The sequence below is a fragment of the Bubalus kerabau genome, chromosome 15 (genome assembly GCF_029407905.1).
Source record: "Bubalus kerabau isolate K-KA32 ecotype Philippines breed swamp buffalo chromosome 15, PCC_UOA_SB_1v2, whole genome shotgun sequence".
NCBI lineage: Eukaryota > Metazoa > Chordata > Mammalia > Artiodactyla > Bovidae > Bubalus > Bubalus kerabau.
The window spans coordinates 84,439,229-84,455,876 of NC_073638.1; the positions used below are offsets into that span (position 1 = coordinate 84,439,229).

Here is a 16,648-nt window from a genome sequence, read left to right on the forward strand (position 1 = left end):
AGTCATATTACCAGAAGATTCATTTAGTAAATTTGGTATACAGTGGCTGAGTGCCTGGGCTTCCCTGGTAGCTCAGATGGTAAAGAATCTGCCTGCAATGCAGGAGATCCACATTCCATCCCCCGGTCAGGATCTCTGGGTCGGGAAGATCCCCTGGGGAAAGAAATGGCAACCCACTGCAGTATTCCTGCCTGGAGAATCCCATGGACAGAGGAGCCTGGAGGGCTGCGGCCCACAGGGTCGCAAAGAGTCAGACATGACTGGAGCGACTAGGCAAGCGTGCAGGCTGAGGGCCTCGCATGTCTCTGGCCTGACGGTCGGGGCTGGGCTCACATCCACGACGAGGAGGCGCAAGGCAGCCGACCTCTCGAAGCTCATGGAAGGTGTGGGAGGCTGACCGGGTAACTGCACAGTGGCAGAGCTGTGATGAAGCCCAGTGTGTCACTGAAGCACGTTTGAGGGACACGATCCTAGAATGGGCAGCATTGTCCGGTTCAGATACAGAGAAGAGAGCTCTAAGGCGGTGAAATAGCACAGCGCTGGCATTCCTTTGGGATTTGAACTGTGTTCCTGGCAGCTACCGAGATGGTTCCTGGTCTTCATTCCCGTGTGTATCCCCTCACCTTGAGTGGGGGCTGAACTGAGTGATTCACTGTTTTTTTGTTTAGTTTTTTGAATGTTGAGTTTTTCTTTAATTAATTAATTTTTAAATTGAAGGATAATTGCTTTACAGAGTTTTGCTGTTTTCTGTCAAACCTCAACATGAATCAGCCATCAGTTCAGTTCAGTTCAGTCGCTCAGTCGTGTCTGACTCTTTGCGACCCCATGAATTGCAGCATGCCAGGCCTCCCTGTGAATCAGCTATACGTATACACATATCCCCCTCCCTTTTGAACCTCTCTCCCATCTCCCTCCCCATTCCACCCCTCTAGGTTGATACAGAGCCCTGTTTGAGTTTCCTGAGCCATATAGCAAATGCCCATTGGCTATCTATTTTACACACGCTAATGTAAGTTTCCAGGTTGCTCTTTCCATGCCTCTCACCCTCTCCTTCCCCTCCCTTTTCCATAAGTCTGCTCTCTTTGCCTGTTTCTCCATTGCTGCCCTGCAACTCAATTCTTTGGTACCATCCTTCTAGATTCCGTATACATGCATTAGTATACAATGTTTACCTTTCTCTTTCTGACTCACTTCACTCTGTATAATAGGTTCTAGATTGGTCCACCTCATCAGAACTGACTCAAATGCATTCCTTGTGATGGCTGAGTAATATTCCATTGTGTATATGGACCACAGCTTCTTTATCCATTCATCTGTTGATGGGCATCTAGGTTGCTTCCAAGTTCTAGCTGCTGTAAATAGTGCTGCAATGAACAATGGGATACACGTGTCTTTTTCAATTTGGTTTTCTCAGGATAATCCCATGCCTCGGAATGGGATTGCTGGGTCATATGGTGGTTTTAGTCCTAATTTTTTAAGGAATCTCCACACTGTCTTGCATACTGGCTGTATCAGTTTCCATTCCCACCAACAGTGCAAGAGCGTTCCCTTTTCTCCACACCCTCTCCAGCATTTACTGTTTCTGAGCTTTTTGATGATGGCCATTCTGACCGGTGTGAGGTGATATCTCATTGTAGTTTCGATTTTTATTTCTCTAGTAATGAGCGATGTTGAGCATCTTTGCATGTGTTTGCTAGCCATCTGGATGTCTTCTTTGGGAAAATGTCTGGTTAGGTGTTTTCCCCACTTTTTGATTGGGTTGTTTGTTTTTCTGGTATTGAGTTATATGAGCTGCTTGTATATTTTGGAAATCAATCCTTTGTCAGTTGTTTAATTTGCTATTATTTTCTCCCATTCTGAGGGTTGTGTTTTTAACCCTGTTATAGTTTCCTTTGCTGTGCAAAATCTTCTAAGTTTTATCAGGTCCTGCTTGTTTACTCTTGTCTTTATTTCCACCATTCTGGGAGGTGGGATGCACTTTTAATCAATAGAATACGGCTAAACTGATGTCACAGTGAGGTTAGGTTCTAAACACGTTTTGGCTTCTCTCTCTCCATCTCACCTGCTTGGTCTGATGGACTTGAGCTGCCTTAGGAAGGGGCCCATGGGGTTAGGAACAGCCCCGATGAACCGAGTCCTGCCAGCAACCATGTGAGTGACTTCAGAAGCAGGTTCTTTACCAGACAAGCCCTGAGATAAGGCATAGCCCCCAGGCACACCGTAACTACAGTCTCGAGGCAGAGGCACCCCACTAAACTGCACCCGCGTTCCTGAATCACAGAAAGCATAAAGATAATGCTGTTTCATTCTGTTTTAGGGCAATTTGTTACGTGGCAATAGATAACTAATGCAAAGGGTAAGGGGGTGAAAAGCACGACTCAGGAAGTGTGTTCTCCACCCTCCCTGCGGTGGGGAAGAGTTGCCATGGAGGAGCAGAGAGGATCTTCCCCTTCAGTTCTCTGGTTCCCGTGTCTCCTCTGACCGAACGACACAGCCCGGCTGGGCTGCCTCCAGTACAAGGGTCATAGCAGCCCTGAGGGCCAGGACGGGCTAAGCCTCAGGTCTTTCCTCCTGTGGGGAAGAGACAGGCTTAGAGGGAAGAGAGAGGGAAGCAGAGACCCAGACCCCAGCGTCTTCTTTTTGGTTTGTTTGCAAAAATGAAATTAACTATTGGTCATCTATAGCCAAAATGCAAATACTTCAATTAATCTTACTACACTCGTTTGTGACCCGAGTCACAAACAGGACTGTAGCCCACCAGGCTTCTCAGTTCATGGGATTTCCCAAGCAAGAATACTGGAGTGATCACCACTTCCTCCTCCATCCCTGACCCAGGCATCCAGCATCTCCTGCATACCACTGTACCACCTGGGAAGACCAAATGGTTGAAGTAAGTAAGTGAGTGTCAGTCGCTCAGTCATGGCTGACTCTTTGAGACCCCATAGAGTAAAGAGCCTCTTGATGAAGTGAAAGAAGAGAGTGAAAAACTTGGCTTAAAGCTCAGCATTCAGAAAACTAGGATCATGGCATCCGGTCCCATCACTTCATGGCAAATAGATGAGGAAACAGTGGAAACCGTGGCTGACTTTATTTTTCTAGGCTCCAAAATCACTGCAGATGGTGACTGCAGCCATGAAATTAAAAGACACTTACTCCTTGCAAGGAAAGTTATGACCAACTTAGTATATTACAAAGCAGAGACATTACTTTGCCAATAAAGGTCCATCTAGTCAAGGCTATGGTTTTTCCTGTGGTCATGTATGGATGTGAGAGTGGACTGTGAAGAAAGCTGAGCGCTGAAGAATTGATGGTTTTGAACTGTGGTGTTGGAGAAGACTCTTGAGAGTCCCTTGGACTTCAAGGAGATCCAACCAGTCCATCCTAAAGGAGACCAGTCCTGGGTGTTCACTGGAAGGACTGATGTTGAAACTGAAACTCCAATACTTTGGCCACCTGAGGCAGAGAGCTGACTCATTGGAAAAGACCCTGATGCTGGGAAAGATTGAGGGCAGGAGGAGAAGGGGATGACAGAGGATGAGATGGTTGGATGACATCACCAACTCGATGGACATGGGTTTGGGTAAACTCTGGGAGTTGGTCATGGACAGGGAGGCCTGGCATGCTGCTGTCCATGGGGTCACAAAGAGTTGGACATGACTGAGCAACTGAACTGAACTGAACTGAACTAGCCTGTGGGGCTCCTCTGTCCATGGGATTCTCCAGGCTAGAATATTGGAGTGGATTGCCATTCCCTTTTCCAGGCCATCTTCTCGGCCCACGGATTGAACCCGGGTCTCCCGCATTGCAGGCGGATTCTTTACCATCTAAGCCACCAGGGAAACCAGACAGTAAATGCACCACACACAGTGTTTTGAGGAGGGCATGGCAACCCACTGCAGTATTCTTGATGGGAAGATCCCACGGACAGAGGAGCCTGGCGGGCTATGGACCATGGGGTCTCAAAGAGAAGGACACACTGAGGTGAAACTGAGTAGTGCACTGCTGCTTTAGTGGGGAAGCAGCTACACACTAGACACGGCGGGGAGCCCAGCACCACGGCAGAGCAGGAAAATTAAGTACGTCAGCGAGAAGGAGCGCCTGCAAAGTGTCAAGCCAAGGCTCTGTGCATCTACCTGGAGGCGCTGCAGTCCACTTGGGCTGTGTTAGAGTCTTCCTCGCCAGCCTTTGCACTCCCCTTGGCCGGGTCCCTTGTCCCTCAGTAACTTGCCTTTCTTCAGCTTATTTTACACAACTAGCTTCTGGAATCCAGACTTCTGCCTGTCATGGAAGAGCAAATATTAATAGAAGATGAACAAAATTGGGTTCACACCTCATAGGAGTTTTAAAAAAGCTTGAAGTCTGTCATAACGACCTTTAAATAGAATGTCATAAGATCTCTGATGATGCTTCCCTTCATGGCTTCCTGGACTCCCAAGTGCAGTTAATAAGGCTTTAAAAAAATTGTAATAAAAACTTTTAATAATTTTTTTTTTTGTTTTGGCCATGCTGTGCAGCGTATAGTCCCCAAACCAGGGATCGATTCTGTGCCCTGAATTGGGAGTGTGGAGTATTAACCACCAGGCCACCAGGGAAGTGTCAAGAGGGCACTTTATTCTGGTTTTCATGTGTTAAAAGTTTAAAGAAAATCAAATAGTCATTTCTGTTATGGCCTCATAGGATAACCAAAAGGTCATTTTATTTTTCTTCACAGAAATATCCTTTCATAGGAAACCAGATTTCTTTATGTTTCCTAGTTTTATTGAGATATAATTGACACATAACATTGCATGAGTTTAAGGGGTGCCACATGGGTTTAAAAAAAATTATTGCTGTAGAGTTGATTTACAATGTTGTGTTAATTTCAGGTGTAAAGTGATTCAGTTATCCGAATACTCATTCTTTTTCAGATTCTTTTCCCATGTAGGTTATTACATAAATCTGAGTAGAGTTCCCTATGCTATTCTTGTTGGTTACCTATTTTATATACAGTAGGGTGTGTATGTTAATCCCAAATTCCTAATTTATCTGTCCCTGCCATGTTTCCCCTTTGGTAACTATAAATTTGTTTTCAAAACCTGTTAGTGTTCCTTTTTTGGAAATAAGTTCATTTACATCAAATGACTGGATAAATGCATATTCTGCAAAATGATTGCCACAATATATCCATCACCTCACACAGTTACAATTTGATTTTTATTATGATGAGAACTTGTAAGATCTATTCTCTTAGCAACTCTAAATACATATACAGTATTGTTAACTACATGTAATGCTGTACGTTGTGTCCCCAGGACTTACGCATTTTATAATGGTACTTTTTGACCCACTTCACCCATTTTGCTCCCCAGCACCCACTTCTGGCAATCATCTGTTCTCTGTATCTATCAGTTTGCTGAAATCAAATGTCTGATTATCTAGTAAATGTATTTTCTAAGTGTTATAGAATCATTCAAGCACAATATCCACAAAAAAAAAATAAAGAATGTGTGATGTTCTGGATCTTTGACTTAGTAAGAGTAGAATGCTAGATTTCTAATTAAAAAAAAAAAAGATATGCAACAAACAGCAAAGGTTTACTGTATAGCACAATGAACTATAGTCAATGTCTTATAATGACCCGTAATGGAAAATAATCTGAAAAAATAATATATGTTCCACCAAATCACGCTGCTGTGCACCTGAAGCATTGTAAGTCAACTATACCTTAATAAAGTATATATATTAAGAAAAAAAAGTGAAAAAGGAGAAAAGGTTGAGACGCACTAGTTTTAATCAACTCATTATCTCACAGATAAGGACACAGGTTGTGTGATGTCAGGTGGCAGCTGCTTTGCGGTGGAAACTGTGTCCAGAGTGCAGTCCTCCTGGCCCTGTATCAGCAATCGCTCCGGGGCCCCAGAGCTGCGCTCCCTAGTGGAGAACCCATCTGGTGACAGGAAAATTCCTTAAGTATTCAGACAAAGGTAAGGAGCAAGAAAGAATGGTGGAAGTTATAGGGAGGGAAATTTTTTGTTCTGCATAACAAAAAACTTTTAAACAATATGTGGAACTGTTCAACCAGAGAAAGTGTATGGGAGTGTTTAGAATAATCGTAAAAAAAAAAAAAAATTACAGTACGTTGAGGCAGAGGCTGAATGGCTACCCTTGATCATCTCCTAGGTCCTTTTCAGACTTCTAATGTAGAGGGCTGTTCACGTGTCTGCGTCCTCAGAAGACTGTTCTAGAGCGCTGAGCTTCGCCATCCTCATTAACAAACGTGTGTCAAGGAGAGAAGGTGGAACGCGATTTCTGACCTGTTCGCCTTTCCCACTGCTGACCACCTGGGGGCGCACGAGCCTTCCTCGGACCCGAGACAGGACTGCGACCCCGGATCGCAGGCTGCAGGGACGCGGACCGAGGCGAAGACCGGGGCGGGGCGAGGCGAGGGTGCAAACCGTCCTCCCGCCGCAGACCGCCTCCACGGGAGGCCAGCACGCCAGCACGGAAGGCGCATCGAGATCGCACCGGAGGCCGAATTCTGCTAGGATTATGGGAAAAAACAATTTTTAAAATATGGATAATTTTAAAAGCCTTTACTGAACTTGTTATAATACTGTTCCTGTTTCATGTTTTGGTCGCTCGGTTCCTGAGCAGGGATGGAACCCACACTGCACGCCTCAACCCCCATGTAAAGGGGAAGTATTAACCACGGAAGGGAAACCACAGAGCCAGGAAAATATTCACAGCATTTAATCTGGGTGGATAGCGCAGATTCTTTCCCTGAATTGAGAATTGACCCTCACCACCGCCGGTCCCATTTTTTGAGCTCCACTCCTTATCTGCGGGACATAGAGTTTGTTCCCGAGCAGGAAGACGGACAGGGAAGAGGAAAGAGAGTGGAGGTGCGGGGGCGCGGGGGTATGTGGGGAGACGGAGGGGCAGGGGGAAAATACGCCCAGCTCTCGGAAGGGAACACCGGCCGGGCATGACTGATGGCAGGAGGAGCCGGGAGCGACAGAGGACAAGATGGCTGGATGGCATCACCGACGCGATGTCAGGAGTTTGAGCAAGCTCTGGGAGTTGGTGATGGACAGGGAAGCCTGGCGTGCTGCAGTCCATGGGGTCGCAAAGAGTCCGATACGACTGAGGGACTGAACTGAACTGACCCACCTGGGGAAATCAGATAGGAAATAACAGCTTAAGGTTTCCAGTACAAACATCTTCCTCTTGCTCTGCCCCACAGGAGACGAGTCAGCCGTTCCTCCTCTGGCAGCAGGCCTCACAGCAAACTGGGAAGCTGTAATATCTCTGCTTCACCCCCTAGAGAAGCAGTAGTTTTGCAAAGGCGTCCACACGGTGAGTGGCAGGTGTTATGACTGCATCACTGAAGTGCGGACATTTCTCTGACGGATCCGCATGGCCGACATCGTAAAATCCAAATTCTTCGTCCCAGCCCTCCCCACCCTGCCTCACCCCCAGTAATTTTCACGAAGAAGAGTCTTTCGGCTCCAACCCGCAGTTCCCGGACCTTACACATTCCTTTACTTGGAATGCCCTTCCTCCAGGCAGAATTAGTAGCTCTCTCTCCCATCTATTGGGAGGCTTCCCAGTTGGCGCTAGTGGTAAAGAGAACCCGCTTGCCAATGCAGAAGACACAAGAGACGCAGGTTCAATCTCTGTGTCGGGAAGATCTCCCAGAGGAGGGCATGGCAACCCACACCAGTAGTCTTGCCTGGAGAATGCCAAGGACAGAGGAGCCTGGTGGGCTACAGTCCATGGGGTAGCAAAGAGTTGGACACGACTGAAGTGACTGCTTGGAAGAGGGGTGTTTGCTATGACCAGTGGGTTCTCTTGGCAAAACTCTATTAGCCTTTGCCCTACTTCATTCTGTACTCCAAGGGCAAATTTGCCCGTTACTGCAGATATTTCTTGATTTCCTATTTTTGCATTCCAGTCCCCTATAATGAAAAGGACATCTTTTTTGGGTGTTAGCTCTAGAAGGTCTTGTAGGTCTTCACAGAACCGTTCAACTTCAGCTTCTTCAGCGTTACTGATTGGGGCACAGGCTTGGATTACCGCGATATTGAATAGTTTGCCTTGGAAACGAACAGAGATCATTCTGTCATTTTTCAGATTGCATCCAAGTACTGCATTTTGGACTCTTTTGTGGACTATGATGGCTACTCCATTTCTTCTAAGGGATTCTTGCCCACTGTAGTAGATATAATGGTCGTCTGAGTTAAATTCACCCATTCCAGTCCATCTTAGTTCTCTGATTCCTGAAATGTCAATGTTCACTCCTGCCATCTCCTGTTTGACCACTTCCACTTACCTTGATTCATGGACCTAACATTCCAGGTTCCTATGCAATATTGGTCTTTACAGCATCGGAATTTACTTCCTTCATCAGTCACATCCACAACTGGGTGTTGTTTTTGCTTTGGCTCCGTCTCTTCGTTCTTTCTGGAGTTATTTCTCCGCTGATACGAACAAAGCTAGCATATGTGATGGAATTCCAGTTAAGCTATTTCAAATCCTAAAAGATGATGCTGTGAAAGTGCTGCACTCAATATGCCAGCAAACTTGGAAAACCCAGCAGTGGCCACAGGACTGGAAAACGTCAGTTTTCATTCCAATCCCAAAGAAAGGCAATGCCAAAGAATGCTCAAACTACCGCACAATTGCACTTCCCTGGTGGCTCAGACGGTAAAGTGTCTGCCTACAATGTGGGAGACCCGGGTTTGATCCCCGGGCTGGGAAGATCTCCTGGAGAAGGAAATGGCAACCCACTCCAGTATTCTCACCTGGAAAATCCCATGGACAGAGGAGCCTCTTAGGCTGCAATCCATGGGGTCGCAAAGAGTCAGACACGACTGAGTGACTTCACTTTCCTTTCACTTTCACACGCTAGCAAAGTAATGCTCAAAATTCTCCGAGCCAGGCTTCAACAGTACGTGAACAGTGAACTTCAGATGTTCAAGCTGGATTTAGAAAAGGCAGAGGAACCAGAGATCAAATTGCCAACATCCGTTGGATCATTGAGAAAGCAAGAGAGTTCCAGAAAAACATCTACTTCTGCTTTATTGACAACACCAAAGACTTTCACTGTGTGGATCACAACAAAATGTAGAAAATTCTGAAAGAGATGGGAATACCAGACCACCTGACCTGTCTCTTGAGAAATCTGTGTGCAGGTCAGGAAGCAACAGTTAGAACTGGACATGGAACAACAGACTGGTTCCAAATAGGAAAAGGAGTATGTCAAGGCTGTATATTGTCACCCTGCTTATTTAACTTCTATGCAGAGTACATTATGAGAAACGCTGGACTGGATGAAGCACAAGCTGGAATCAAGGTTGCCAGGAGAAATATCAATAACCTCAGATATGCAGATGACACCACCCTATGGCAGAAAGTGAAGAAGAACTAAAAAGCCTGTTGATGAAAGTGAAAGAGGAGAATGAAAAAGTTGGCTTAAAACTCAACATTCAGAAAACTAAGATCGTGGCATCTGGTCCCATCACTTTATGGCAAATAGATGGGGAAACAGTGGAAATAGTGTCAGACTTTATTTTGGGGGCTCCAAAATCACTGTAGATGGTGACTGCAGCCATGAAATTAAAAGACGCTTACTCCTTGGAAGGAAAGTTATGACCAACCTAGACAGTATATCACAAAGCAGAGATATTACTTTGCCAACAAAGGTCCGTCTAGTCAAGGCTATGGTTTTTCCAGTGGTCATGTATGGATCTGAGAGTTGGACTATAAAGAAAGCTGAGCACTGAAGGACTGATGCTTTTGAACTGTGGTGTTGGAGAGGGATCTTGAGAGTCCCTTGGGCTGCAAGGAGATCCAACCAGTCCATCCTAAAGGAAGTCAGTCTTGAATATTCATTGGAAGGACTGATGTTGAAGCTGAAATTCCAGTACTTTGGCCACCTGACGCGAAGAGCTGACTCATTTGAAATAAGACCCTGATGCTGTGAAGGATTGAAGCCGGGAGGCGAAGGGGCCAACAGAGGTTGAGACGGCTGGATGGCATCACCGACTTAATGGACATGAGTTTGAACAAGCTCTGGGAGTTGGTGATGGACAGGGAGGCCTGGCGTGCTGCAGTCCATGGGGTCGCAGAGAGTCGGATGCGACTGAGAGCCTGTACGCAGGCGGGACCGCCCCTCGGCCCCGGCGCGGTCCCTTTAAGGGCGGGGCGCGGCCCAGGTGAGGGCGGGCCGCCGGTCGGAGCCGCGCCCCCGGAGCCGCGTCGGGAGCGCGGGCGGGCCTCGCGGGGCCGCGGACGCTCCTTCTCGCCGGGCCGCCGCCTCTTCCGGCCGCTCACCTGGGCCCCGGCCGGCGCCAGGATGAAGGACCGGCTGGAGCAGCTGAAGGCCGTGAGTCCGGGCACGGGCGGGCGGGCGAGCGGGCGGCTTCCTCCGACTCCGGGTCCAGGCCTGCTCTCCTCGAGCCGGACGCGCGCAGCCCCCTCCCGGGTCGCCTGCCGCCTATGCGTCGCCGGGCTGCGCTCTCCCTGGACGCCCCCTGCCCCGCCCGGCTGGACGGCGTCTGTCGAGAGCTGGGGTCCGCGGGGGCGTCCAGAGGGGCTCCCCGTGAAGGTCGGGGGCGCGCACCGCCTGCTCGCCGCTGCCGGGCGCTGCGCCCGGCCCCGCCTCCTCCGGGCGCCCCCTAGTCTCTCTTCCCTTGCTGGGCGCTGAGCCCGCTGCCCTCGCCCCCGAGAGAGCAGCTCCCGTGGGCGACCGCCTGACCGTGAGCTGATCTGGTCTAGCGGATGTTCAGCGCCTCGGCACCCCCAGCTGTCTGTAATTATTAATCCCCCCCGCCCGCGACCCCCATTCGTGGGACGGCTGTGATCAGGGCCAAGGATCTGAAGGGAGTCGGCTTCCAGCCCTGCTGCGTAAAAGCGGTGAAACCTTAGGCAACCTACTCTTTTGAACTTGTTTCCTTATCTGTCGAAGGAAGGTTAATGGTACCCTAGAGATTTTTGTTGAGATCGGATGATGTAATCGGGCTAAGTATAGAGAAGGGGTAAAGCATGGGTTTTTACGTGCAATATTCATTGACTCGTTGAATAATTACTGAGTGTTCTCTATGGGGCAAACCCAGTGCTAAGCCCTGGTGATTGGGTGACTCAGGCTCTATCTTAGGGGAATTTAAGATCTAGCCCTGGATGCAACGTCGTCCCATCTACTTGGGAGCTTGTGGGAGGCGCGGCCGTTTAGGCCTGCCTCCAGAGCGAGGGAATCAGAATCTGATTATCCATAAATCTCTCCAGGTGATCATGCGCACACTGAATGAAGTCTGAGCAACAGGGGTCTGGATAGAGGGGTTGCCTCCCCGCTCCACTGCCTACCAGCTCTGCCCGTGACCTTGGAGCCTAAGTTTTGTCATCTGTGAAATGGGTATTCCTGAGGACTAAAACCAAGAGCGCTGGCACAACCCTTTGTATTTTGCATGGCGCACCCAGGACTAAGCACTGGTAAATCTCACGCTAGTCACTGTAAAATCTCTTCGGAAAAATGAAGCCTTGGGCAAGCGTGAGGGAGTGCTGGGCTGATGTCACTGTTGTTTTCTTTACCCGCCCTCGCCTGAGCTGAGACCTTCCTGACCCTTTCACCACTCCTAGTAGGACTGCGTTGGAGGCAGGGGAGGGGACGGTCACTGGTGGTGGGTGTCAGCCGCCTTGCCGCTTCCTTGCCCGTTGTCATCTGAGCCTCACAACATCCCTGAAATGACAGAGCAGAAGTGGCTGCCTCTGTTTGTAAAGAGCGGGAGACTAGAGCTCAGCCTGGGGAGGACGGATGCCCCAGGTTACAGGCCGGACGGCAGCCCGATCCAGGGAGGAGCCAGGCTCCTGGCCTCTCCCTGAGCCTTTGCCCCGGAGGCAGAGAGCAAAGCAGAGCGTGGTGTTGAAGACCTGCCACTCCAGCACAATCCTCAGTAATGGGGCGGTGCAGAGCTGGTCGGCGGGAGAGGCAGTGCCCTTCCTTAAGTGAGGAAGTCCATTTCCAGGGCAAGATGCCCTTTCAACAGACAGCAGAGAGCCTCAGTTGAGCTCTGAGTCCCAAGTATAAATTCAGCTTGTTGGGAGGAACCCAAGCAAGTCCCTTTTCCTCTCCGAGCCTCAGTGTTATCATCTGTAAAATGGCGCCAATGCTGCGTCGTTCCCTTTTCCTCCCGGGAGCGCGGCGGGAGTGAGATTGTAGAGGGAGCTGTGAGGCTGGGGGTGCGGCCTCGTGGAGCAGGGAGATAGATAACGGCGCCGTGCAAAGAGGACGGGCTAGGGCTAGGGTTAGGGTTAGGGTTAGGGTTAGGCTCGGATTCAGGAGATTCCGACTGTGGCTTTGCCGCCCAGCGCCTGCTCCTCGGTGTCACTGCGCCTCACTGCTCCTCTCACGCCACTATGTAACACAGGGAGTTCGGTGCATCTCTGAGTCCCTTCCAGCAATGTTAACGTTTTCCTTGAAGACTAGTGTTAAGGTTTAGGTGGGTTTTGGCTTCTGGCTCACCTCCCCTAGCCAGCCCCTCCTTACTCCCGGAGAGAGAGCGCGCGCGCCCCTTCACGGCAACACTGTTACCATCTTCGCTCTCTGATCCTTTTGTCAGGCTTTGCTAACCTGCTCAGAGCCGGTTTCAGCCTGAGCGGCAGTGCCCTCTCTGTGGGTGGGGATCTTTCTAAACCTGGGGCCAGCGGAGTGTGACCTGCCCCCAGACAGCTGAAGAGCCGCCCTGTGCGGGGCGTTAGTGCTGCTCCATGTAGATATAGGAGGAGGGGAGGCTGATGGGCAGACGTGATGACTCTAGAAAGCATTTTTTTTTTTTTTTTTAGTTGCTTATTTACTGACTGTGCTGGGCCTTTGTTGCTGCCCAAGCTCTCTGGGAGCTGCCGTGAGCAGGGGCCCCTCTCCCGCTGTGGTACGCGGGCTTCTCTCTTGCAGACCGTGGGCTCCAGTATCTGAAGCGTGTGGGTTCAGTATCGTGACTTCCCGGCTTCTAGAGCACAGGCTCAGTAGGTGCGGTGCACAGGCTTCATTGCTCTGACGTCTGTGGGATCTTCCTGGGTCAGGGATTGAACCTGTGTCTCTTGCATTGGCAGGTGGATTCTTTACCCCGGAGCCACCCAGGGAAGCCCTGTGGAAGGCATTTGTGATACTCAGAGCTGCCCAAGGTGGGGCCAGGCTGGTGGGACCTGGGAGGGAGGCTTGGTGGGATGTTGACTCTTGTAGGAATTTGAGCCTTCTTGGAAAGGGGGGCAGCCCATGAGGAGGTTCAAAGTCTCCATCAACCCTGAGGGTGTGTGTTTCTAGAAGGGCTTCACTGAGAGCCTGTCCCAAGCACTCTGAGGCCACCGGAAAGTGGATCACAGCACCCTCCCCTCAGGGTCACCGAGGGTGAAATGAGATAATCCCTGATAATCACCCACTGCAGTCAACTCAAGTTCCCCAAACAGACGGGCTGGGAGCAGCCCCTTCCCTGAAGGGCGCCCCTTCCTGCTGCCGCGGTCACCTGCCGCAACTCATCCGACTCATCCGTCTCTTGCCCTTCCCCTGGCGGGGCCGGCCCAGAAGCCTGCCTTTGGTGACGTCAGGCTGGCAGGGAGCTGTGGTGCCCACGCCCAGCCTGCCTCACCAGGCGGTTCCTGCCGAGATCTCAGGCGCTGAACTTTGGATCCGCTGAGTCCAGACCCTTCCCCGGAGCCTCTTGCCCGGCCCTGGTTTCATTCAGCCAGTGTTCAGCCAGCACCTTCTATGTCCCCGCCCTCCCAGAGGCTCTGGGGCGGGGGTGGGAATTGATGCAGAGCGACACAAGTTACTGGGCCTTGGGGATCACAGTCAGCGAGCGAGGCACACGAGGAACAGACGGATGATCCCGTCCTTGAGACGGAAACAACTCCTTGAAGACCCCGTGGGCTGGTCCCTGGTGCTGGGGCTTTAGGGCCCGGGGGCTGTTCCCAGAAGTGATGCTTCCGCTTGAGTCCTTGTTGAAACTGAAATCTACTCTGTTCAGAGGCTGGAGAGGCTCCTTAGAAGAAGCGCAAAGATCCTGAAACTTCTCACCCATTCTCCCTTTGGGCTTCATGGAGACACCGCTATTGGTGCTTTTTAACCTCTGCCTGCCGCTGCTGGGCATCCTGATATGTAGAATTTTTTTTATTTTTGGCCATTCTACAAGGTCTGTGGGGTCTTATTAATAATAGTTCCCCAACCAGGGATTGAACCCAGGTCACAGCAGTGAAAGCGCCGGGTCTTAACCCCTGGACCGCCAGGGAATTCTAGGCAGAGTTCTTATACAAAGCCCTGGTCTGAAAGAACACATGGTCGTATAGGGAAAACAAAGGGATGTGGTCCATGAAAAGCAGACCCCCCATCAAATGGAAACAGTGACAGACTTTATTTTCTTGGGCTCCAAAATCACCACGGACAGTGACTGCAGCCATGAACTTTAAAGACGCTCACTCCTTGGGAGAAAAGTTATGACCAAACTAGACAGCATATGAAAAAGCAGACACCACTTTGCCGACAAAGGTTCTTCTAGTCGAAGCTATGGTTTCTCCAGGAGTCATGTATGGATGTGAGACTTCGACCATATGGAAGGCTGAGCACCAGAGAATTGATGCTTTTGAACTGTGGTGTTGGAGAAGACTCTTGAGAGTCCCTAGGACTGCAAGGAGATCAAACCTGTCAATCCTAAAGGAAATCAACCCTGAATATTTGTTGGAAGGACTGATGCTGAAGCTGAAACTCTAGTACTCTGTCCACCTGCTGCGAGGAGCTGACTCATTGGAAAAGACCCTGATGCTGGGGAAGATTGAAGGCAGGAGAAGAAGGGGATAACAGAGGATGAGATGGTTGGATGGCATCACCGACTGGATGGACATGAGTTTGGGTAAACTGCGGCAGTTGGTGATGGACAGGGAGGCCTGGCGTGCTGCAGTCCATGGGGTCACAAAGAGTTGGACACAACTGAGCAACTGAACAACAGCAACATTAAAGTTGATCATGCTCACAGAGAGGCAGCAAAGTGTCAAATGGAGGTCACGGACTTTGGATGCATGTCCAGAGAGCTGGAAACATCTTGGGGTTTACCAGCTCCTCCACAGAGAGCCAATAAGGATGCGCTAATGAAATCGACACCTGAGGCACTAAAGACCAGACCGACTTATTCACTCTCTCTGTTCCGTCTTGTGTCCTGCAGGGCTTGTCCCTGGCCTCCTTCCACATTTTGAAGTTCCCCATATGAGTGCCCCAGGAGCACGGTAACATCGGATGTACAACCGTCAGAACAGGGGGCCGTGCTTCCCCTTTGTGGGTTTCTAATGGTCGTGGTTCCTTCCTGCCTCCCCTGTCTCCCTGGCCAGATTCGCTCCCTGGGAGAGCTGCCCCAGGGTTGGGAGAGCTGCCCCGGGGTTGGGAGAGCTGCCCCGGGGTTGGGAGAGCTGCCCCAGGGTTGGGAGAGCTGTCCCGGGTGAGCAGACGGCGGTGGAGCTGAGACGGGAGTGACAGGGATTGCGAGGGATTACAGACCCAGCATCCAGAGGTCAGAGAGAGAATTCGGGGCTGGGGGAAGGCGATTAGTTCTATTTTTACTCCCGTGGTGGTTGGGGGGGACATGCTCGAGTGTGCTGTCTTCCCTCCCTTCCGGGTCCCTTCCCCGTTTGGCAGAATTCCTGCCCGTCTTCCCAGGCTTGCTCCTTACAGGTGACGCTCCTGAAACACAGCCTGGGAGCTGCCCCCGTGCCTGCCAGCAGCCCTGGTGGGTTGCATGTTGCTTCAGAGCAAAATATTTCTCTTCTATTGTCAGTGGGTTTTTTCTTTTCTTTTTTTTTTTCTTAGCGTGGCGTGGGCTTGAAAGCACCTTCCATCTGTCTTTTATGAGTTGGACTCTGGTGTCCTGAGTCCTGTTGTCTCTCAGATCCACGGGTCTGTGACTTGCTGGTGTCACCTCACCGCATCAACTGTGGTAACAGTGGTCACTGATTGAGCTGCCGCTTCCTGTTGGAAAGGGCGCGCGTCTGTCTAATCCTCTCCACCTTGCAAGGCAAGGCGGTGTTATAGTATTCCCATCTTACAGGCGAGGGAACTGAGGCTCAGCTGGTGTTATAGTATTCCCATCTTACAGGTGAAGGAACTGAGGCTCAGATGGGCCTGAGGTTCGAGTGGTGAGACCAGGAGCTGAGCGAGCCCGTCTTGCTCATCTGTTGCTGTTGCTGGTCGCCTCCCCAGCTGCCCTCTGTGCCCCTTGGCACAGTGGCAGACGGGACCCGCGCCCTTCCGCATGGTAAACTCTTGTCTGTCAACTGATCACTAACATCTTGGCCCTTACACACCTTATTCTTCACTGCGACTTACCCTTCTGGCTTCATCCCCTCTGGGTTAGTGAAACTTGACCCGCTTGAAGTGCATTTACTCTGGGACCCGTAGATTTGCTAATGGAGCCAGAGGTCAATGGTTCCACCTTTAAGGATGAGGATGGGTGAGTTCCAAGGCTCCTACCTGTACCTGAAACTTCCAGCTGTACTCCTCAGGGAGGGTTGTCCCCTTTCAGGAAGACCACAAAGGAGAACGTGTGGGTATCACAGTGAGAATCCAGCCAGCTCGTTGCTCCCCGGGAAAATCTCACGCATCCCTGAAGGCTCACTTCCAGTGTCATCGCTGCAG

The 16,648-nt window shown here is 50.3% G+C and overlaps 2 protein-coding genes across 14 annotated transcripts in view; both read left to right on the forward strand.

The window, feature by feature from the left end:
• Positions 1–16,648, forward strand: part of LOC129627729 (oocyte-secreted protein 1) — a 216,392-nt gene that overhangs the window by 42,724 nt on the left and 157,020 nt on the right. The window lies entirely within an intron of this gene.
• STX3 (syntaxin 3) overlaps positions 10,074–16,648 on the forward strand; it is a 49,745-nt gene continuing 43,170 nt past the window's right edge. For 4 of the 6 annotated variants that reach the window (XM_055547239.1, XM_055547240.1, XM_055547241.1 and 1 more), the window contains exon 1: positions 10,103–10,366. In XM_055547239.1, the coding sequence (XP_055403214.1) occupies positions 10,118–10,366 (249 nt within the window). In that variant the 5' untranslated portion in view covers positions 10,103–10,117. Of the gene's footprint in view, positions 10,367–16,648 lie in introns of all 6 variants that reach the window. The other 2 variants (XM_055547242.1, XM_055547243.1) reach the window with 2 other exon arrangements.